At 43.4% G+C, this 23,224-nt stretch overlaps 1 protein-coding gene across 4 annotated transcripts in view; it reads right to left on the reverse strand.

The window, feature by feature from the left end:
• Window positions 1-1,470: 1,470 nt before the first annotated feature.
• Window positions 1,471-23,224, reverse strand: part of CARD11 (caspase recruitment domain family member 11) — a 44,760-nt gene continuing 23,006 nt past the window's right edge. For 3 of the 4 annotated variants that reach the window (XM_071571189.1, XM_071571190.1, XM_071571191.1), the window contains exons 5-24: window positions 22,832-23,011; window positions 20,796-20,948; window positions 20,578-20,703; window positions 19,891-20,088; window positions 18,711-18,890; window positions 17,616-17,688; window positions 16,356-16,465; window positions 15,079-15,182; window positions 12,401-12,453; window positions 11,708-11,840; window positions 10,984-11,185; window positions 10,441-10,567; window positions 9,140-9,380; window positions 8,654-8,750; window positions 7,504-7,599; window positions 6,430-6,562; window positions 5,692-5,871; window positions 4,413-4,537; window positions 3,490-3,605; window positions 1,471-2,942 (exon numbers count right to left, since the gene is read on the reverse strand). In XM_071571189.1, coding sequence (XP_071427290.1) covers window positions 2,738-2,942; window positions 3,490-3,605; window positions 4,413-4,537; window positions 5,692-5,871; window positions 6,430-6,562; window positions 7,504-7,599; window positions 8,654-8,750; window positions 9,140-9,380; window positions 10,441-10,567; window positions 10,984-11,185; window positions 11,708-11,840; window positions 12,401-12,453; window positions 15,079-15,182; window positions 16,356-16,465; window positions 17,616-17,688; window positions 18,711-18,890; window positions 19,891-20,088; window positions 20,578-20,703; window positions 20,796-20,948; window positions 22,832-23,011 — 2,832 coding nt within the window. In that variant the 3' untranslated portion in view covers window positions 1,471-2,737. The remainder of the gene's footprint in view (window positions 2,943-3,489; window positions 3,606-4,412; window positions 4,538-5,691; window positions 5,872-6,429; window positions 6,563-7,503; window positions 7,600-8,653; window positions 8,751-9,139; window positions 9,381-10,440; window positions 10,568-10,983; window positions 11,186-11,707; window positions 11,841-12,400; window positions 12,454-15,078; window positions 15,183-16,355; window positions 16,466-17,615; window positions 17,689-18,710; window positions 18,891-19,890; window positions 20,089-20,577; window positions 20,704-20,795; window positions 20,949-22,831; window positions 23,012-23,224) is intronic. The other variant, XM_071571188.1, reaches the window with a different exon arrangement.

Genomic DNA, 23,224 nt, shown 5'->3' on the forward strand with positions numbered 1-23,224 from the left:
AGAAGAAAAGACTGTTCCATGTATTCATTCCTCTCATTTCACAGAAACAGTTAGATCTCTTGTTCTCTGCCACAATCTCCAGTTCCACTTTTCCCATAAGGTGGTTCAGCTGTCCTAAATTACAGATCAAAATGCTAAAGGCATTTAGCTAAATGCTAAAGGCCAGGCTAATTCTCTTGTTTCTCTCTGTACTGTATGAAAAACCCCAGACAGTTCAGAGGGCAATTCATCTCACCCTTAGATAGCCATCTACAGTAAGTCAGACAAACAGCTCTTTGGAGGTGTGTCTCTGTTCATTGCAAAAGGAACCTCCTCCAGTTTGGCATCTGCCTTTCCTGTGCCAAAGGTGGAGTGGGATAAATCACATCTGCAGCTGTTGGCTGTATAAAGAGAGCTCAGACACAAAGCTGTGGTGAGATAAGATCGCTGCAGGATCAACCATGGCAGTCTGAGGTACTCCATCCCCTCCACCCCACCAGCCATCTGTTCCAGCCATTCCAGCAGATGGTTCTGCTCCCCATGGCACAGCCAGTAGGACACGGACATCCTCAGCGCTCTGTCCGGTGGGCAGTCAGCTGGTTGCTCCTGGAGGCATCTGACGCTGACCTGGCTGAACTTTTTGCTGAAGCAGCTGAGAAATGTTCCTGCAGCCCCTCCCCTTGCTCAGCTGTGGACTCAAAAGCTTTCACAAGAGGGGCAGGAGCAAACCACAGGCAGCTGTTACACAAGGTTGCTTTATCAGGACATTAGGAATGAATGCAAAATGCTCCTGGAAGGCTTAGTTCTTTCACCTGATACTTTCTTATTTCTGCTTGAGCTACAGAGGCTCTCTGAAGAATTATCCAATTTGTTCTATATATACCCCAACTGGTTGTTATTCTTTGCCCTGGAGGGAGTTGCAAATTTTGTGTGCAGCTCATACTTTCTGTGAGGAGATTGCACATAGGAGTATCCCCCTGCTTGCACAGTCCAAGCAGATGGCACTGGGCAGGTAAAGAGCTATTCTCTGGGAAGTGCTAGCTATGAACAGTCTTTCAAACATTAATAACTTGAGAAACACAGTAGCACAAACTAGATGTAAAGTGACATAAATTACTTCTAGAAGGTTCCATTAGTTAAAAAATGATGTGCATAAAAGAGGAGAGCAGAAAAGCACAATCCCACAAGCCAACATGAACAAATCCAGTCTACCTGGGGAACACCCACAGCATCAGGAGCTCATTGCAAAGACAAGGGAGTAGCTAATCTAGTGAGGGCAACCCGGCCAGATGTTCTGTTTGGATTCTGCTTGCATTGCCTTGCCAGCTGCTGCACACCAGCCTGCAGCCCCAAGATGGGGCACCTGGGATGAACACAGAAGCAAAGTTAAACCTGTTATTAAAGGCATCTTAGAAAGGAGGGATAAGGATAAGGCAAGGAGTGAAGGATCTGAGGACAATGGGATGTATAACTCTTCATCTGTAGGTCAAGTTTTATTGCGTTTCAGATCAGCAATTGCACGACTCGTTATTATCGGGTCAGTTTTATTGAACCAATTTGGCAATCTCAATACAGCATTTAATGTATAGAGGAAAGATTTGAAAAGACTGAAAAGATTTAGGAGTCTAAGTCCCACCGATGATCAGTGGAACTTAAACTCTCCAAGGACTTAAGTGCCTTTCAAAATGGGCTGTGTCTCCTTAGTCATGTACACACTTCTGAAAGAATCCTCCTTGGCCACAGCACAGTGTGGTATTTGCTGGTCCCCTCACTGTCAATCACAACACAGAGGTCAAGGACTGAGTGGTTCACAGCAATTACTGGCTTATGTAATTCTCCTTTGCTTCTTCTCAGAACAGTCCCTCCTATTGAGAGCAGGCATGTTGGCAGGCAGTAAGGTTGTACAGAAATATTTCACTGGAGGAACAGAGAAACTTGTTGTCTGGAGAAAGCACCATGGTATTTTCCACAAGTGAAAAAGTGTTAAAAATTGAGAGATGTACAAATGAACATGATGCAAATGCAGGGATAAGCTAAATGAAACACTGCCTGATCTGGAAAGATCTGATGTGCCACCAGGACAGTGGAGTCTGTTTTCCTGTAAGTGCCAAGACTACAAAGGAAACCTGCAAAACTGTTAAATAAAATTGGAGTTTTCATTTTAATTAATGCCAGGAAGAATAGCTATTTTCTTCTCTTCTGATTGAAATGGTTATGGAAGACCAGGGCTACAGAGCTGCTCCAGCCATCAGTGGTTGTGTTGCTGCTGCTACCAAGCAGTCTTCAGCTTCCTCCATTGGGTATGTCCACAATCTCACCTCAGGGGTGTGGAGCATCTCTCAGTTCCTTATCCTGTAAGCCCAATCCTCATGCTTTAGTCTTCTCAGATTCCACTCATTTGGTCTCATCAGAAGTGTTCCATGAGCCGAATGAGATCCATATTTTTAACATAATAAATTACCCCAAGCTCGCTCTCAGCATCCTTGTCCTCACATGTTAAACATCTGCTGTCCCTGAAGAGCTGCTGGATCAGAAACTGTGGTGGTGGCTGTGGTCTGACCCACAGCCTGGATCCCAGCACATGAGACACTGGCTCTTCAACACAGCTCCAGTTCCATTCCAGACATGCATCCCACCAGCAGGAAGTCCCCAGCCAGCAAGGATGAAACAGGAGTGAGCTCCGGGCACCTCATTCTGGGAGCCTCTGCTCCACCTGGATGTGTCCTTTGGTCACCAAAGAGCTCCCCTTTATTGTTTTTTACAGCTGATCTTCATCCACCCAGATGGTTTTACGCTGCTCTTCCCCGATCCTGTCTTTTATTGTCCGGATGAGATCCTCAATGCTGCTCCAAGCATCTGCCTCCACAGAGGCATAAAGACAGGGAAGTGCTTCCAGCTCCTTCTCCTTGAGGCGGCACATACGTAAAAACTCATCCTCAGCCTCTGGCTTCGGCAAGAGTTTCCTGTATCAAATGAGCAGACCAGAAATAAATGGCTTACAGTTGAAGTTAATCCTGCAGTCCCAGCTGTCCCATCAAGAGTTTATTTTGTACTAACTATACACAAGCAATAAAAGCAGTGCAGAACAGAGCTACTCCAGGTCTACCCTCCGCTCACCTCCATGCTGCCCCAAGGAGAAATATTTGCTATGGGGAAACAATTTAAGAGGATTGAATGGAGGAGAGTGCAAGTGTTTACGACCTTCCCTCTTCCAGCCAGCATTACCTTAAGAAATGCTGGGGGAGTGCTGAGCACAGAGAAAACCACATATTCTTCGGTCTCATCCTCCCACAATGCTCATTGCTACCAGTGACAGTGAAAGACTGCTAGATTTGGGGAATTCCTGCTTTCTCTGACTGTAAGATTTCAGGGAGGAGTCATGGGAGGAAACAGGGCACATACATTAAGAGATGAGGTTCTTTATTTCTCTCACTGAGAACATTATTGGACTTGGGAGTTATTCACTGAATAAAATGGAACATCAAATATGTAAAAGGTTTGATATGTTACCTGAACCTCTTGATGTTTTTCTCTGAGACTCTGATAAAGAGAACAATAGGATATATCTTGGCTTTGATTAAATCCTTTGTGCAGCTTATTCCAGCTTCCAGGAGACAATGCTTGTTCTAAAAACAAAGTCATAACAGTGTCACAAAGGAACATTCACTGCAGTGGAATCTCAGGATAAAGGCATCTATCCCTTATGGGGTCAGCTGGAAAGCTCTCTATTTACCACTGTACTGATTTAAAACCTTCTAATCAAATATACATTTAAAGTCCAACTCCTCCTACTAGTTTAACCTAGACTGACAAATAACAGCTAAGCTTAACAGCTTTCTAAAAAGGTTTAAATAGAAATGGTTTGCTCTAAAGATGAAAAGTATGATAAAATACCAGTTTTACATATAGACACAAACACATAGACTTGCTCTTTGTTGAGAAAGAACATCTACTGCAACTACTTGTGAGAGAAAAAACATCACTTTAATTCTTCTTTTTTTCCATGCTGTGCATCAAATCTACTGTACTTGACATCAGATCTCTGTCTTTGGCATTGTTATCTTTGTTCTGTACACCCCCATGCCTCGGTTTCAGGCTTTCCATTCCTTTGTCTAGGTCCTTGTATCTCTTACTCTCTCGTGTATTCATATGTGCTTATGATATGAAAAGGAAACGAATAAGGGATGGAGCACAGAAAATGAAAGGATGTTTTGCTGCATCAGTGTGGGTTATCACAGAGAATACGCGAGAATGTAAAAGGATGTGGCTGAGGGTGGAAAAGGAAAAGCAGAGCACAAATAAAAGCCATTGGGGGGAATAAATACAAATCTGAGACTGAAAGTGGGCAAGAGAGAAAACATTGAGCCTTCTTCAAGGCTTTGCAGACAGATTCACAGCCAGCCTGGTGAGGGGACACTGAGGATTCCACACACCTTGGCAGTGACAGCCTCGATGTTGGCAGGTACAATACATTCATATGTGTTCAGGTTCTTTTCTCTGCTGAAGATGACAGTCTCTGTCTTTTGCTTCCTCAAGAACTCTTCCTTTGTTACGATATCTAGAAAGAGATGTGGATGGGGACAAAATCAAGTTTACAGCAGCAGGACACGTGGAAAACTATCCAATAATACTTCACATGGGATGTAAGGGTGGTTCAGGGAAGGAAGCCGAGCAATGAATTGTCTTAACAGCTGCCTCATTTCTTCCATTGAATTCAATTAAAGCCTAATCTGATCACAGCTGAGCATCTCAGCTATATCCTGCACCAATGAGTCCTTGGGCAATTACTACAGCACTATGAAGGCATTAAATTAAAACAGTAAATACAATTCCAGCACCTAATGTTATATGGTAACAGTTCAGGGATGGAGGATGCTGAGAAGTGCTAAAAAAAGAAGGTCTCTTCGGCACAGGATCCAAAAGCAAGGATTTAGTGTTCCAACATTTGTGTTTAAAGTTTCAAAAAAATTTGGCTTAGGTTGCAATGTGTGATACCAGCCCCCTTGTGAATTGCAGCTCTACATCAAAGCTTTTGTTTTATGTTGCAAGACAAGGGATATTTATTATAACACTTAACTTCTCAGTTTCTCTGTCTGGATGACTGTAAGGCTGCATTCGTGCGGTGGGTATTCAATATTAGTGCAAAAATGAAACGTCAGCTCTGTTTAATGCTGTGTTGTGTACAATCCTGCCCCCCAGCCATCATGGTACTGCTATTGCTTTAATAGTAAATACTTAGCATGGAAAAAAATCAGTCTTTCGAGTAGATCAAATGCACAATCTTCACAGCTTGGATGAGACAGAAACCTAAAGTCGCTCTAGGGAAGATATTCCTCATAATAGCAAATACTAGAAACAAATTAATCAAAATTTCACATTGCCTAGATATGCAGTATGCAAACAGTATGCAAACAGAAAGAGCACTCGCAGCATTTCAGTCTCTGAGGGGCAGCCTAGCAACCACACAGCATACACATGGATAATATTTATAGACACAGAATCTCATAACCATGTGCACTGGCTGTCTCAAAAACATTCAAATATCTCAGATAGTCTCAAAAAAGCAGGATTTACAGCTACACATCACTCTGATGTGACTTGAAGTACCTCAAGCAACTCTCCCATGCTCATGGCCCTACGTGTGCGCGCATATATATGTTTGTATTTCCAGCACTGAGAGTCCACAGTCATGGCCCTCTTTTATCCCATTACCTGGCTTGCAGATGTTGAATTCCAGGGCTCCTCCAGAGTTGAGAAGCTTCTGCACCAAGGGTTTGGCAAGCATGGTGGGGCTGAAAAGCACGGGGCGCCTGCGCTCACAGTGGATTGGTCTCACCAGGCTATAAGGGATCAGACTGAGCTTCTTATTGATTTCGCTTTCAGAATCCAAATCTAAGTAAAGAACAAGACATTTATCCTCTGTTTTTTTCTCCATCAATATTTGGAGAAAAAGAAGGAAAAACACAAGAACCAGAAATGGCATGGTCAGTCATACTGGTCCTCCTTTCCTTTTTGCCAGGGTTGTCTCTACTATGTATGCATCAGCATGATGTCCAGCCTAGCACTAAATAATTCAAGTGCCTTTTGCTTTCAAGAGATTAGTTCATAATCTCTTCAACATGACACTTGCTTGGAGACTCTTTCTGCTTCTTTGCTTGACTTTCTTCGAGTTAAATGTTTTTGAACAAAAAGCAAGAAAACACCTAGGAAGAACTTCCAGCCAAAGAGGAAATTTCAGTGTCCTAAACTTGCTCATGTAGTCTGAGTGCCCCAAGCACTTTCAGCAAAATCAGTTTCAGTCACAAACACTGTTGAATTTTCGCAGAGTGGACCACGAATGCTGATGACAGGCAAAACCTATAACATTTTTCACAGCCATGCTGTTATGGACATGTTTATATAGGCCTTTGCATCAGTGCCATGTGTGTAAAAGCTGGTTTATATCCATACCTTCTAGCTTATCAGGCAGCTGCTTCTTTGCCTCAGAAGAGGAGCGTGCCAGGCCGGAGGGCCAGCCCGTGACGATGCGCACTCGTTCGTTGCTGTTCATACGTTTGTACTTGTTTTCAGACCTACTGACAAACTGAAAAGATGAACAAAAAAAGAGATCTGACCCTCATTTCTTGCACTGTTTATTCTCCCCTGTATTCATCAGCTGTTGTGTTACCTGTGAGATCTGAATTACCCATGTCTATCAAAGAGAGGACTCCACGGATCTGTTGACTGAATTCTAAGACTCTTTAAATATCATAGATATGATTCAAAACCTTTGTTAATCCCCTTTGGGATTTCTTGTTTTGTTCTCTGCTCTTAAGAGGCATGTTTTCCTTTCACAAAGCTCCCTACTATCACCAGTACAAGCACCAATGTACCCTCAGCAGAATAACCTACCCAGAGTATGTGCACAAATGTATCACAGGTTATACCCAAACTGCCTCTTCTTTGCTCTACCAGAGAGACTTAAAACCTCCCAAATGGCATCTTTTTACATTTATTTTACACATGAGAAATAGGCTTCATGTTTTCCTTCTTCATCTACTCAACTGTTCTTCTATCGAAATATTATTTCCTCCAGTGTATTTGTTAACCTTCACAACCACCCTCCTTCACAAGGCTTTATCTTTCACCCACACAGTCTCTGTCTCGCTCAGAGTCACTGACCCACAAATAAAGGACTATTTTCTGATGGAGCCTTATCTCATGGACTTGGAGATTTGGTCTAGCACAATGGATTTGTCCTTATGGCTCAAGTAAAGCACATTTCAGCCTCTGATGGCAGATGTGGGATTCTTCAAGGTACCTCAGTGAAGGAAGGCACACTCTTAAAAAGAAACACCCGCATCACCAGAGGAAACACAACCCATCCTTCTCTTTCATGTATTAAATCTCTTTTTGATAGGAATAAATTCCAATCCACCCTCCATACCTGAGCTGGGATTTCTGGGGAAATTAGGATAGCCTGAGAATACCTACTGTTCAGATCCACTATTTCAGACATTGCACTGGGGATTTGAAGTTTATTACCTGTAAAATCTGGCCCAAAAGAAAGCTTGCTCTGGATAGGCGAGGGCTGGTTTTTGGGTCGTTCTGCTGGGCAGGCTCCTCTGGCTGCAAAGTATTCTAGTGAAAAATAACACAGGAATTTTTCTTCCCCAGTCTCTTTTTTGTATTGTTTTTTTAAATCACAACATTTGAGGAAAAAAAACAAGCAGAAGGAGATACTTTATATTTCCAATTAAAAAGATAGTGAATAATATCCATTCCAGATAGGATGTTCTAAACAAACTGCAGACATAGCATGGCCTACACTGAGAATTACTGGTTTTTCACTTCTCTTCCACATTACCTTTTTCACAGGAGACTGCTCTCCATGCCTTAAGAAAGAGATAATTTCTGCACCAAGAAAGAGCATGCCAAGCTCTTGCTTTCACTAGCACCTCTGCCAGTGATCTCTGTCCCTTTGATCAGTGGGGACACGAGTACAGAAGGAATGTGTGACACTTAACTTTGACTGAAATCAAGCACAAGCACTGTCTACCTGCCTCTGAAAATGTTCAGGGCATGTACATCTCCCAGACTCTAAAAATAACTTCTGGTAACTAATACACCTCGAAGGTAGTTTTAATTATGTAAACATGGAAGTTTTGGGTCTAAGAAAACAAAATTCAAATTATTTTCTCTGATGGGAAAAGAGAAATTAGATGAGCTGTTGTGTGTGAAGACCTGATAATCCCAATTCTCTCCATAGCATGTAAGTTGGGAGAGACAGGTCTTTCTAATCTGGGACAACGGGCTCTGTGGGCTAGAGGTTTGTTCACAGTAGGAGAGAAATAATTCTGATTATTAACTCCAAGGACACAACTTCTTCCTCATGTGCATATCAAATTGTATTAGAGGTTTACAGGCTGAGAATGAAAAGGGCTAACTAAAGCACAGAACAGAGATTTGACTTGTAAAGTGTACTCCCTCAGAGCTGGAAGGGTTGATTGTGAGTCAGAGCTACGTTCATTGCAAGGGATAATATTATTTAAAGCAGACAAAGTGCCCATTGCATGGCACAATCAAAACCTTCACAGAGTGTAAACAGGACTTTCTGTAAACTGGTGATGAAAAATGAAAAACAAGTAGGAGGGAAGTATCAGGTGTTAAAAAGACCTTGTTTGTAGATACTTACCCGGAGTGCCCGAAGGGTATTATAGGAGCTTTCTGTCTCATCTTTGCTTCCTCTGTGCATCAACCTCTGCAGCTTCACCAAAAGAAGTTGCTGGGCTCTAAAAGAAAGGATGGAATCACATTGATCAAGATATTTTTGAAATCACTCACAAGAAAGTTGGATTGTAATAGGTCTGTGCCTACAGAAATGACTGAATAGCAGTGAGGATTGAGCGAAACATGCAGCAAAGGCAGGAACAAAATAATGAGCAGGACTGCAGTGTAGTTAAGGATTAAAGCACCTCCATGGCATATTTTCCTATAATACTTCTTGAGTAACCCACGTTATTCTTTCAGTCTCTATGCTACAGCTTTAGAGCTCATAGTACAGTTCAACATCACGAGCCCTTATCTCAAAAATTAAGACATACACCTCTTTCCTTACAGCAGTAATTCTCCCTGTTTACAGAGCCACTGCTCTCTGCCTTGGTCACTCAGCATCACTCACCTGCTGTAGCTGGGGATGGTCCCCATTTCCAGGTCCCTGTCAGTGAAGGGGTCCACCCTGGCACAGAGCCACTCACACCTGCCCTGGTACATGGTGTCAAGGATGTGCACGATCTCGTCACACCTCACGGACAGGGAGCAGCAGTCCAGCTGGCTGGAGATGTTCAGGTTCAGGCGGATGTGGAAAGAGTCCCCCGAGGTGATCAGCCCTGCCTCCAGCTCCGCCAGCAGCTTCCGGTAACCTGCAGCAGAGGGAAGGGGTGAGGCAGGACCTCTCACCTCGGTGCTGCTGCATTCCCAGGAATGCTCTGTGAGAAGCTACAGCACAAGCTCCTGAGGCTCCTTCGAGAGGGTTTGTGCTGGCAGAGAGCTGGGTACAGCAAAGCCATGGGCCTGCACCTTGGAGACACCGGTGGGGCACTGGCTCAGGGGCAGCTCACACTGCTGGTGTCAGATCTGTGGGAATATTCTTGTCATAATTCCACTTTTAGGTAACTCCATTTCCAGCACTCCACCCATGACCTGTGAAATGGAGAACTTCTTGACAAAGACACAGACACAGCCATAGCTCTGTCCTCTAAGTACAGTGTGAATTCTGCCCCCAATTTAATGGCAAGCTATTCTTCTTATTATTAACTCTAATTGGCACTCCCAGAATCTGTAACGTGCTTTATCTGCAGTTAAGTGGTGCTCAAAAAAATTTGAAAACATCAAAGCAAATCAAAGACATCACTTTCTGCATGATCTATGCAGCTGAAATTCTCTAACCAGCATAAAAAACCCAGCCAATTTATATACACCAGTAAAAAATGGGGTTTAGAATGTAATTTTTGATCCATAACCTGAAATTATCATTATAGGCCCTGAACACTGAAATCAAATGCGGTCTGCCAAACATGAACTCCAGCTGTTAAAGATAAGATAAAGCCACAAAGGTAATAAACAGGGCAACTCCATCAGGTAAATGCTAAATGGACCAGCTGGATAAAGACCACTCAGCTCATCACACTGTATTGCAGAAACCTGTACAGAAAAATAAGCTCGAACGTGTTTTGTGAGTCATGTTATGAGCCCACCATGTAAATTCCTCGGAATCCTGTAGGGACAAGCATATGGGCTTTGCTTCTTCTCAGTCACAAGGCTAAAGCTGGAGCAGTTCCAAAGAGGAGCTGTAATTAACACCAGTGGCATTCTCCAGATTTATCCCAACACAAAGGATGTTCTGGTTCTGTCATTCTCTTCCAGACAAGTTGCTATAACAGACCTTTGACTATTTGAGCTAAGAAATGTTTCTGGTCTTACCTTCATGATTTGATTTGTACTGGAGTGTTACTGGACCACTGCACCTCTGAATTGTCCAGTGAACCTCTTCCTTTGTGCAAGTATCCAAGGGAACACTCTGATTTTCCCCCTTAATGCAGCCTTCCAACTAGATACGAAAGAAATATTACTCTCTAGTGCAGGTTCAATCTCTAAGTCAATTATACCATTTTTTTAAGTGCCATAATCTTTTTCTGATTAAACAGTGCAGACACTTTGCTATCGAGATATGGATTACATTCTAATTATTTAATTTATTTTCTCCCAAATTAGGAATGCCAGCAGTCAACAAAACTGCAGCACTTCAGCAATCCCAGGCTTCCCAGGAGTAAGTAGTGCAGGAATATAAATTGCAGGGTGGTTTTTTTGTCCCCTGGAGACACTTTAATAGCAAAATGTTTGGGGAACATTTGCAGTGGAGAGAAAACTGAGCAAAGGGAAACTTAGCAAAAGAACTGATGAACTTATGTAGCAACTATAGGTGGGCAGACATGCAGTTCTGCTTGGAGACTCTTTGCTGCTCACCAGGAGGATCTGGTGGCCCTCCCGAAGGCCGGCTTTCTCTGCAGGTGACCCTGTCTTGACAGAGCTGATGAAGCTGCCTCTGTCATTGCCGCCCACCAGGGTGATCTCAGAGTTGAGGCTGTCCCCGTTCAGCGTCACCCGCTGGATGGTGTGGCACGAGGTCCTGAGGCGCCCCACGGACGTGACAGAGGGGCGGAAGGGCCTGTGCTCATGAGAGGAACACACAGTTAATTAGCTCTGTCTGAGCTGAATGCATGATAAATGAGAGATACATAAACTTGAAGTGTTATCAAGCACTAAGGTCTAAGGACTCTAAAAGAAATCCTTCTTGATGCTGCACAAGTTCTGCAGAAGAGCATCTGGATAGCTTCAAGTGCTCTGGCAGAACCCAATAACTCAGTATGTAACAGTACTGCACTCAGCAACCTCTTGCAGGAAGATAGCAAGATCACAAGGATAAATGAAGCCTTTAGAAAATTTTGTCTGCCTTGAATTTTTTAGATTTTAGAATGACCTTTATGGGATTACAGGACATGAAAGGGCTCCAAGATAACATGTTATACTGCTGCCACCATAAAGCAGCAAGGACTTAGCACAGCATCATGAGATGTTTGTGTCAAATAACAAATTGTGACATCACTCCTGCCACATCTTCAGCAACTAATAGATAAATACAGGGCTCCTGTTATAGCAATCTCCCCTCAGTTTCTGTGATCTCCAATACCTTTCCAGAGAGAACTTCCTAAACAGGGAGTTGACATGCTCAAGGTCATAGGCATCCAGGCCTTCCGACTGGTGAGAAGAAGAGGAAGAGTGCACTGAAGGAGCTCCATGTGACTGCCTGTCATGACTGTCATCTGGAAAGAGTAACTAGAGTGAAAATGAGTCCTAGATAGAGTCACAAAGATGGATAAGGGGAAACTGAATGTTTGATTGATCCCAGCCAAAGGTGAAGGAGGAAATTCCTGATGCAGAGGCATGATTCATATCCACAGGATACTGGACCTACCTGATCACTGTCACAGAACAGCAAGAGGAGAGGGACTTCTGGAGACTGACAAGTGAAAGTCACCCTGCTCAGTGCAGGGTCAGCTCAGGACTTGTCCAGTTGGGTTTTGAATATCTCCAAGGATAGAGACTAGTCAACACCTCCGGACAACCCTGTTCCCCTGTGTGACCACCCTCAGGTAAAAACCCCAACCCTTTTCCCATTTAGATCTTCAGCAATAATTGTTTTCTCATTCTCACCACTAGCTGATCCTTTGTTTTCTTGTTATGATGAAGTGACTTCATTTATTTTCAGATTGTGTGTCCCATTATTTAGAGCAGGAGTTGGTGATTTGCCAGTCTCTGTAGGTGGGGAGCCAATCACATAGATCCTATAGTTAAATTACAGACATGATAATCTCTTGCTTACCATCCAGCTCCAAAGCATCACATCCAAAGCTGTCGTTGTCCTCTTCAACCAGGCTGGAATTAAAAACAAACCATGAGATAATGGAAGAGAGAGGGAGAAAGCTGTTTACTTCCCAGCTTTCAGCAGATTTCATTAAGTTCTAAAGGAGGAACTTCTGTGAAAAAGGAAGATTTTGGAGGTGTTGCACCAGGTGATGGTGCAGCTGCAAAAAAATAAGTAAGTAACATACTTGTGGGTCCAGGGAAGATGTAGAAAAGTGGCAGGGAGACAATATGTGTCAGCCAACATGGGAAGCACGTGAAGCAGCAAGAAGGTTCAGAAGGAAGAACTGCTAACAGCAGTGAGGGAATGAAGATTTTGCTGAAGCCAAGGGGATGTGTGTCACACCACACCTGCTTCAGCACCGAGATGAATTCCTGCTGTACACACACTGCACCATGGACTTTTCCCAAGATACATCAAAAATGTCAGAAACTCACTGATGGACAGAGTGAATGCAAGGGAAGTGACTGAAGTGCAGCAGTAAAGGAGTAATTTACATGCTTGATTTGAAATACTTGAAGCATTTTATAGCAGTTTAATGGTACCTTGCATGGTCACTCAGGTACCTGCAGTACAGAATGAAGGTGTGCCAGGCTTTTGCACAGAAACTGCCACAGCTCTGCTCCCAGCCCAGCTCCCACTGGCACAGCCCTTCCTAGTAAAGGTGACTAGATTGGTTGGCCTTAAAAACAAAGTCAACATTCACCAAAACCTTGCTCTTACAGGGATTTCGGGGCTGTCCAGCCGAGTGAGTGATCATCAGCCTCCCTGGAAGGACTTCATTAAAGCATGTCCTTTGGTTGCAAAGCTGTTTAAATAACAGCTTGTTGTTTTTCCCATTCAGAATGATTTGTAGGTCTCCTGTGGAGCTGATATTCCTCATATTTGGCCTCAGATGAAGGGTGAATTTTTGCAGCCAGGCTGCAGAGAATCAGCTATTTTTATACCATGCATAAGCAGGGAAATAATATACCTTTTCCTACATTAAATGATGATCTCACTTTTTTTTGCTCAGACAAATTAAGATCAGATGAACTGTGAAACCTGCAACTTGGCATGAAAATAGGAAGTATTCAGTGTTACAAGGACAAATAAATTAAAAAAAATTTAGTGGCTCATTACAAAGTTATAAACTGCAGTGAACTTTTGTGCATGTTCTTGAGATACTTGACTTCAGTGATTATCAGCTCAACACACTCAGACCTTACTCCAGGGTACTTTTTCCTTCCACATGTCAGTGGAAAAGAGTATCTAATATAAGGGGAAATTTCAGATTTCAGTACAATTCAGTCTTCCAGTGACTTAACTTATGGAAGAGAATATAGTCAGAGCTACAGTGAAATAAATCCACAGGATGAGTAACCTCCATGTAATCTGTACTGCATTCTGTAATATACTGCAAATATTGAAAAGTTCAGGCATGCCAAGGGCTTCTCAAGCACCTGAAACATGAACCATTCAAATCATTAATAAAACAACCTTTTTTCTCCATCTGGAATTAATACAACACACTTAAAAAAGGGACTTGGAGGACAATACTGGAGAAGCTAAGGGAGACTAGAATAAACACTGCCTAAATCCTCAGCAGCCTAGAAAATTGCAAGAGAGAACCAGCTGAGAATGCCCTCAATGGAAATCTGTCTTGCAAAGCTGTCCAGAGAGGGAGAGGCAGAAGTGGCTGTCTGCCCATAATCAGTTTTGAAAAACATAAAAATCTAAATAAAGTTTAACAGAGATTAGCTATTAAAAGTAGGTATAATAATACGACCTAAACTCTGCACATATATTGCTTTCTTCTAGATTGCTTTGCTTTGTTGTTTTCCCTTTCTGCTTGGGGACCTTTGGGGACTGTATTAGTATCTTCTGGTATTTCTGATACACACATGGATGCCATTGACACCGACACCAGCACAGTATGTCTGAGTATGGCATTGCAATAAACCTTCTAGAAAAGGGGTCAGTGCCATTTAGGGAACTGTGAGGCAGGAGAGGACTCTCTCCTTCCTGCCACCAACTTCCCCTTCGCCAGCTGATCTGATTTCAGTGCCAGGGGAAGTCCACGAGGCCCTGACCCCACAGAAGTGGAAGCTGCAGCAGAAGGTGAAGCCGAGGGCAATGCCTCTCTCTCCCCTCATTGCTATGCTGAGATACAGAGCCCTGAGCCTGACAAAAACCACCTCCCTCCTCCACTTCTCCCCCCTGTTTCTCACAGATGCTCAAGCAGCTCTGCGGTATTTTGGCAGCTTTACAGAGCAGGAGGGGCTTTGAGAGAAGGGGAAAGGACAGGGACACAGACACAGGCAGCAGAAACTGCAGCTGTATCAGTGTGTGAAGGTAGAGCACTTTCTCTGATAGCACTGGTGCCATTTCAATCCTGTTTCTATTTATGTACATTAAAAAGGCAGTGTTGCAGGGGTATCACTATCATTCATCCCAGATGAACTGTCAGAGACTCCTGAGTGTTTTGGACAGACTGTGGGATGAAGGACTGCAGCCTTGAGAAGTTTAAGCAAGTTAATCCTGCTGCCTTACAGTAGCTCTTCAACTAGAACCAGACACAAGGACATCTGTGGCCCCTTTTACCTTTCCCTTGTTCCAGCAGGTTCCAGACATGTTTTCCCAGCGTGGAGACCCACCTGCAATGAGGAGCGTCCTCTTTGCACCGTCGGACGATGGAATCATTGCCCGGAGGTTCAGGAGTGGTCGACATGATACTGTCATTGCGATTCCTCAGCGTCTGCTTTAAACAAAACACCAAACGGTGTCAGCAAGGTTATCTGGCTGAAATGTGCTCTCCTTTCTAACTCACAGCAGCATCAGCCTGTGGTACTCTGCTCTACACATGACAGGAGGAAAAACTGATTCTAGCTGTGCAGAATGCTGCATACAGGAGCACTCACACCTCGCAGTGCTCCAGCACCAGACACAGCTGCTGTGTTGGCTCTGCACCTTTCCCTGGGACCACAACACTGCCTGATTTACTACACCATTGTAACTTTGCCCTTGATGTGTGGGGTGTGTGTTGCGCAGCTGACACACAGGAGGAAGAGGATGAAAAGTAGAATGTATTTATATATTTATATATATATAAATAGTAGGAATGAGGAAGAAAAATACAACTCTATACATTAAATTATTAACCTCCCAGTACACTGAATACTAAACTTTGAATTGTAGCAGAGGAAAGACAGTATAAGTCATCTAAACATTCAACAGATATTCCGAAGAATATTCCTAACCCAGCTAAGCTTATTAAAAGTGGCAGGGAGTTCTTTCCTGGCTATTCTTGAGCGTAATTTTAATTTCCTGGGGGCAGCATTTTTCATGGTGTTCTAGAAAGATGTTTTGTTCTTTGTTATTAACACTCGGCAAGAACACTCTCTCTATCTGCTTGTCCTGCTGTGTCAGTGCTCACATATGTATAATGGAATATCTACCTTGGGAGATTATGGGGCTACAGCAAGCAGGGAAGAAATGGAGTGACTATGGTATGCAGAAATTTCCAGCTGTGATCTGCACCCCTTTTCTCCCTCGCTCTTACTTATAGACAAGAAAAGTATTAAAGAACTCAAAAAAACTTTAGAATTTTCTTAAATAAGTTACAAAGCAGCTTTGAAGCAAATCTCTTTCTTCTAAAGGTAAATGTGAAATGGCATAAGGAGACAGCGAGAGGTCATAAATACCTTTTGAAATATATTTAAATAAACATAAACTGATTCTATGATTTTGGAAAAGGCTAATAGCATGGTTCTAACAAAAATGCTGGTGAAAGGATTAAGGGAAGCTCCGATAAGGGCCTTGAATGTGATCACAGCTGGGATGCTGGAAAGTGCTAATGCTGGGTTGTGAAAGCTCTGAACCACAACAGGAGGGACGGTCACAGGCAGGCCAGGGGCATCTGAAGGCTCCTTACAATCTTGCTGACTTCAGAGCTGCTGATGGAGTTGCTGATGGAGACAGAGGAGCTCGTGTCTGTGCGGCCGTTGCTGCCGTCGGCCCCGTCCTCGTCCTGTGCTCTCAGAGCTGCACCCACAGACCACGTGAACACAGAGAGAAAGTCAGGTCAGATCACCTTCCATACTGAGCCTTTCACAGATGTGCAACCACTTCTAGGTTATCTTTCCATTTCAGCTGCTCTTGTTTCCCCAACCCAGTTCCCTTCCCTTTCCCATCAGCTCCCAGCAGTGCACAGAAAATTCCCACCACACAGGACAGACTCTTGCCAGCTTCATCTCTCAACTCTGCTCTGTATGTTTTTAATAGATCTATGAATACTATTTGCAAATTGAAAAGGGCTGTTTCATGAATTTAGGTTTTACCTGCATCACCTGAATCTGGCAGTCTGCAGTAAGGCTGACTCACTGAATTGTGCTTTTTTGAAAACAAAATATTTCCAACAGGGACCAAGAAGCCTGAGATCCCTCAGGAAACACAGTGTGAGTGTCTCTGTGGACTCCTTCCCTTCCTCAGAAGTTCTGATCTGTACTAATGATGCACATTGCCTGACAACCAAACCTACTGTTTAACATGGAATATCTTGGAGCAGAAACCGTGTTTCCCATTGTATTTTGTACAACAAGGTCCCTCTGCTGCATGTAACAACTAAAGGAAGCACTGCCTACGACAGTGTTTGGTTCAGGGACAGTGTTACAGAAACAAGAGGAATTAGAAGTAGCTCAACCTGCCTATCCAGCAATGAATTTGGTAACTTGGCAGCTGGCTGGTGGGTGGGTCAATCCCCCTTCCCCCAGCCTTTGCAATGCTTTAGATTTAAAATTAATTCCCTTTTGCTGAAGGACAAAAGAACTCATTAGACAATCACTAGATTAAGGCCTTTTCAGCTTGAATGATTTTTCCAACAGCAAAAAGAGAATGGTATAATGACTCCTAGTACAGATGTTACACAAATGACTTCAAAATGTTTGTAAACTTAAGAGGAAAATGGAGTAAACAGAAAATTCAAGTAAGTTATGGGATGCAACATCATGTGTCTGTGGAGGTATCTTTGGATAGAGAGGACATTCAGGTAGAACACTTTACTTGGTAACTATGAGAGAAACTGTCTATTTTACTGACTTAGACTTAGTTAAGAATTTTGCTGGTTGGCGTATTTGTTAAAACAACTTAAAGAGATTAAGTGAATGAGACAAAGCAGCGGAAAAGGAATAAAGACCTGGGTGCTCTTTCTGACCTTGAAAGTCTGATGTTTTGTTCATGCTGACAGGGGATTTAGCTCTTGGACTTATCTAAAAGAAAGAGGACAAAAATCAGCACAAATGCAGAGTATTTGCCACACACTGTAAACCAGATACTTTCACTCATTTTTTCACTGTTATTCTCCGATATATTTGCCCTCCTTTAAACAACAGGACCCCAAATTTAGAAGATATTTAGGTATTTAAATGCCATGGCAGTCATGAAGGGTTAGCTACCTGACTACTTTGAAAATCTGGCCCAAATGCATTGCAATTCCCAGATTCTGCTGAGGGAACAAAGAGACAAAAGGTGAAGTGGGTGCCTTGGGACTGGTTTCAGGCAGCTGTTAATACAACAGGCATCCTTTTGGAGTGTGCATTGTGAAAAATGCAGCTCTATTGCCATAAGTAATAATGACAGTCAGAGCTCAGAAAGGTTATGAAGGGCAGGGACAATTCAAGTGCAGATGAAAGAAAGAGGGAACCTCAAACCCCTGAATGTTAGATTTTATATTTTTTACAATTCATGAATGTAGCATCAGGTAATAGCTTGTGAATGCAGCTAGTCAGGGAAACCATGAACTCAACCTGTGCTGCCCCTTCCTCTTAGGGGAGAGGAAATTGCCATAATTTAATTCTAAATTAGACAGTTAATTTTGCTCTAAATGGTGTCCATTCCTTTCTATTTTTCCTTCCAGCTGATGTGAGATTTTTCACCAATGCTTCTTTTTCACCTTCACTGTGTGTTGGACCTTGGGCTTTATGTAATTTTTTTCCCACTAATGTTAAGGAGGCAAAGAATCAATTTATTGACAATGCTCCAAGAATGTGAATGAACAGCAGAAGCAAGAAGAAAACACAAAATGGGGAGAAGAGACAAAAAATGGTCTTTGAAGCCTGATTATATCAGCTCCTCAAGATCACCACAGGGCAAAAACTGACAGCTCACCATCACACACAAACAATTCTTATCTTTACACCACAGCACTTCCAGAGGCACGACCACAACATGTGTTCTGTCTGTCACTTCTAACAGCACCTCCATATCATTCCAGCCTCATATTCAGACACACCTGGATTCCCTTTAGATTCACTCTTCTCTTGAGACGAGCTTGATCAGGCAAGAAGAATTTGTTGTCTTCTGGAGAGTCTTCAGAAGTGGAGGAGTCATCGGCCTCCTGACCGTTGGCTTTGGGGCTGGAAGTCCCGAAGGTCTGGGAGATAATGGTAATGGGGAGATTCCGTGGCAAACTCTAAAGATTACAAGGAAACACTTTACTTCTGAGACCAGTTTGGTACCACTCATGACCTTCCTTTAGTGTAATCTGATTGAACTTGTGACTCCACAGCTTCAGAAGCTCACACAGAATGTGGCTCCAGACCCAAACCAGTAATTTAGATTATTTGTGGGGATTGCTGTTGACTGGAGCATGTTCCTCAAAAGTATTTGCAGTTTCTACCCCAGAGTAGAAAACAATTGTTTTCTGCATTTCTTTCCCTTCCATTTAAAATCAAGCTGTGGAGTTGCAGCCTCTGGGAAGCCACGTGCATGAATCATATAATCATAGAATCAGCTGGGTTGGAAGAGACCTCTGATATCATCAAGTCCAACCCTTGATCCAACCCCACTTTGATTACTAGATCAGGGCACTCAGTGCCACATCCAATCTCAGTTTAAAAACCTCCAGGGATGGTGAGTCCACCCCCTCTCTGAGCATGCCATTCCAACGCCTGACCACTCTCTCTGTAAAGATTTTTTTTATGATATCCAACCTAAACCTCCCCTGGCAGAGCTTAATTCTGTGTCCTCTTGTTCTACAGTTTGTTGCCTGAGAGAAGAGACCAAACCCACCTCGCTACAACATCCCTTCAGGTAGTTGTAGAGAGTGATAAGGTCTCCCCTGAGCCTTCTCTTCTCCAGGCTAAACATCCCCAGCTCCCTCAGCCTCTCCCCACAGCACTTGTGCTCAAATCCCTTCACCAGCCTTGTTGCTCTTCTCTGGACCCACTCCAGCACCTCAATATCTTTCCTGAACTGAGGGGCCCAGAACTGAACACAACACTCAAGGTGTGTACAGACAACCTGAACCACATTATAGTGACGAACTCACAGCATTCACATTTAGTAGGAGGAGATTATTTTTATCAGTTAATTCATGGAGCAAATTAGAAAAACCCTGTTCCTCCCACACTAAAATATTTGTAAAAGCAAACCTTGAGAAAAGGAGTCATGTCAGTGCTGCTCAGCCCCACCTGGTCGAGGAAGTTGTTGTCCTTGGAGAGCCGCCGCAGTTTGCACTCCAGGTTAACGATACACGCTTCCTTCCGCACCACCTCGATCCGCAGCTCATCATTCCTCTCCTCCAGCTCTCGAATCTGCTTCCTGTACTTGTCCTTCTCGATCAGACAGTGTGAGTACTGAGTCTGAGCCTCATCACGCGAGCGGAACGCCTGTGGTGGGGAGGGGAAGCCTCTTTGGCATCTGAGCACCAGGCACTGCCGCTGCTGGCTTTGTTTGTGAGGTGTTGGGAGCAGGGGCTTCAGAACTGGCACCCAGTGACCAATTAACACAGCAATCAGAAGCAGGATGGGCCACAGTGGCACCATTAAAAATTACGATGATGAGGGTGGTTCATTTACAGCTCTCACTTGGCTGGTGGGAAAATGCTCCAGAGTGTAAACAGGGTGTCTTGACAGTGACATAAAGCCCTGCAGTGGCTGTTGGTAAGACCTTGGTCCTGCCTGTCAGATGCTAAGCTGTGGAAACAACCCAATATTATCCTATGTTTAATTACTGCAATGCAAATTCCAACAAGTAATTCTTTTAACCACTTTTTTTGATAATGGTATTTTGGGACCAATTCCCCACAATTCCCCAGAGTGACGCAGAGGAGATGGAGGTTTTTGCTACTGACTTTCCCCATTTTAATTGTTCAATACCTGGTCTCTCTCCTTTTCCACCTCTTCCAGCTGTATCATCACAGTGTTCATACGGTGCTTGTACATCTCGCAGTCTTTCACTAATGTTGAGCACTTCAACTCCAAATCTTCTTTCTCCTCAAGATACTGGAAATGACACACCATTAACCACCACTGCTCTCAGAATCTGTTGGGCACCAGCCTGAGATATTCCATGTCCCTGTCTTTTCATTTCTCACCTTGTCTCTCAAGTCCTCCACATGACGAATCTCCTCTTGGAGATTAAAGATCTTGTTGACCAACTCATGACGATCTTCCAGTGCCTCCTTCCGGTCATGCTCCAGAATATCCAAAATAGCTTTGTCTGAATCTGGCAAACTCCTCTTGTCAGCCTGAGGAGAGACACTTGTATGAGACAGACCAGGGAAACAGAGGATGGTATTGCAAGGGGGAAAGTACCAGAGACAGTAACAACAAGAGAAACAGAAAATGAACAAGGTATTGCAATGGGAAAGCAGAAGAGATGGACATTTGTTCATATTTTAAGGCAGTGTCAGAAAAGATGAATAAAGGCTGTCTTGCTGTCAGAATAGTCTGATGAAGGAACTGTTTTACTGGTCTCTTGTACAGGCTATAATTTGATCCATGTTCAATGCAGTGACAAATTCTTCTCTCCAAGCCCTGCATTCCAAACTCTTTTTTACTAATCAGCTCTCACTGAGCACAAAAATCACCCTTTGCCAAAGAGCAGGGCCTAAGAAAACATTCAGGGGAATTTTTAAAGCATGCACAGGCTTTGCAGGGCTGTGCTCAGAGAATATTAAACATGCCTGGAGTAGCTTGTAACACTGCTTCAGTTTCTATACTGTCCAGCAATATTATTTCTTTCAGATTTAAAATTAACAAGATTACCAGAGCAGGTTCCAATACATAAATTGCCATCCAAAATTAACCATAAATGGAAGATGAAAAAAGCATAAAATGCCAACAAGGAATATGCATATTTATTTTTGAAATACCGAGACTAAACTGCAGATTTCAGGGACATTTTGGTTATCTAATATTTCTAAGCATACCTAAACACTTCTAAAAAAAACTGCTTTATTTATACCTTTTCTTAGGAATATTTAAACCCTATTTTAGCTATTTCATGATTATTCCTCTGGTTTTTTAAGTGCTGTAAGACCATTTCAATTAATATAAGAGATCCTACACGAACCAGAACTCCCAAAAGGTTCTACACTACACCCTTCTTCAACCTTTGAATCGGATTTGTGTTAGAACTATGACTCGGTAGGCACTGCTGGAGGCTGCAGCCCTTTCTGAAAGGCATTCTATTGATAACTTTTTAACTGTCATTTTAAAATGCCACAAGCATTTCCAACAAAGCACTAAGCATTCTCACAAATATCCTAATATTGGCTAAGCTCTTCCCAGAGCAGTGCCAAATGAGTGCATCTCATCTTTCCCCACCTGCCCAAACACAGGTTAGTTAAGCTCCCTGTGCAAGTTACAGCAGATCCCCACAGGGCATCCTGGTACCTGCTGAGCATCGAGGTGCAGGGACCTTTATTACCCTCTGCTTCATTAAGACTGTTTGGCACAGATGTGACAAAGGTACACAGAGCCACTGGCAGAAATGTGTGGGCTGCTCTTTAGCCCAGCTTTGCAGTGACAGACTGGTACAAAGAACCACAGCAGGCTAAACCACAGAGCTGAATGCTCAGCAATTGAACAGCTGCACTGTGCACCTTGAAAAAGCCAGTCTCTCATGTACAACCTGATTTATTAGATGATGATTTTTTTGGAGCCCTCCTCCTCCTGCATGTGTTTGTACAAGGAGCACCACAGACAGCTGGGAGCTGTACAACCAACCTTCTGTTTGTCCAAACTTTGCACTTATGCTCATTGTAGCTTTGCAGGTGGAGGTTTCACCCAACTCCTCCTGCACTATAACAGGAGTATGTGCGAGTTTGAAGTGAGGAGCAGCAGCAGAGACCACACCACCTCCCTCCTGCCCAGTTTCCCTGTTACACACTCAGCTCCCTGTCTCTTACTGAAAACATGTGGGAGCTGTCACCACTCTCACAGACCCCTCCAGACACTTAGGTCCCAAAGGGCAGCCTCCCTGGAGTATGTGAGCCAGGATGGGAGGAGAGTGTGGAGGTGCCCGGAGACAAGGAATGGTCAAAACCTCCCAAATCCATCCTCTGGGTAAGCAGGAGGGGCAGGCTAAATTGTCAGGAATTTTAAATGTAGTAACCCACTTTTATACCTGAATGATGGACTGTAACTCCTGGATTTTTGTCTTCATCATCTCATTTTCCCGTTCCAGCTCCAGAACCTGTTCCTTTTTGGGCCGGTTTTCAATGTCATTTTTCAGCTTCAAAGACTGGTTCCTCTCCAGCTTGCACTCCTCCTCCACCTTGTTCAAGCGATGCTTCAGCTGGTCAATCTAGAGCAGCCAGGGAGCAGTGAGAGAGAGAAAGAGGAAAGAATTGCTCTGAAAACACTCTCACTTCCAGGAGAAAACATACTGTCATAGATGGAAAAAATAGCTTAAACTGGGAATGCGAACCAGGAGCAGATAATTGGGTGTATGTGAATGTGTGTTGAATGTCCACAATGTTGAACTCCCAAAGCACAAATCTCCTACAACTCATATGGG

This window comes from Pithys albifrons, chromosome 16 (assembly GCF_047495875.1).
Source record: "Pithys albifrons albifrons isolate INPA30051 chromosome 16, PitAlb_v1, whole genome shotgun sequence".
Classification (NCBI taxonomy): Eukaryota; Metazoa; Chordata; class Aves; order Passeriformes; family Thamnophilidae; genus Pithys; species Pithys albifrons.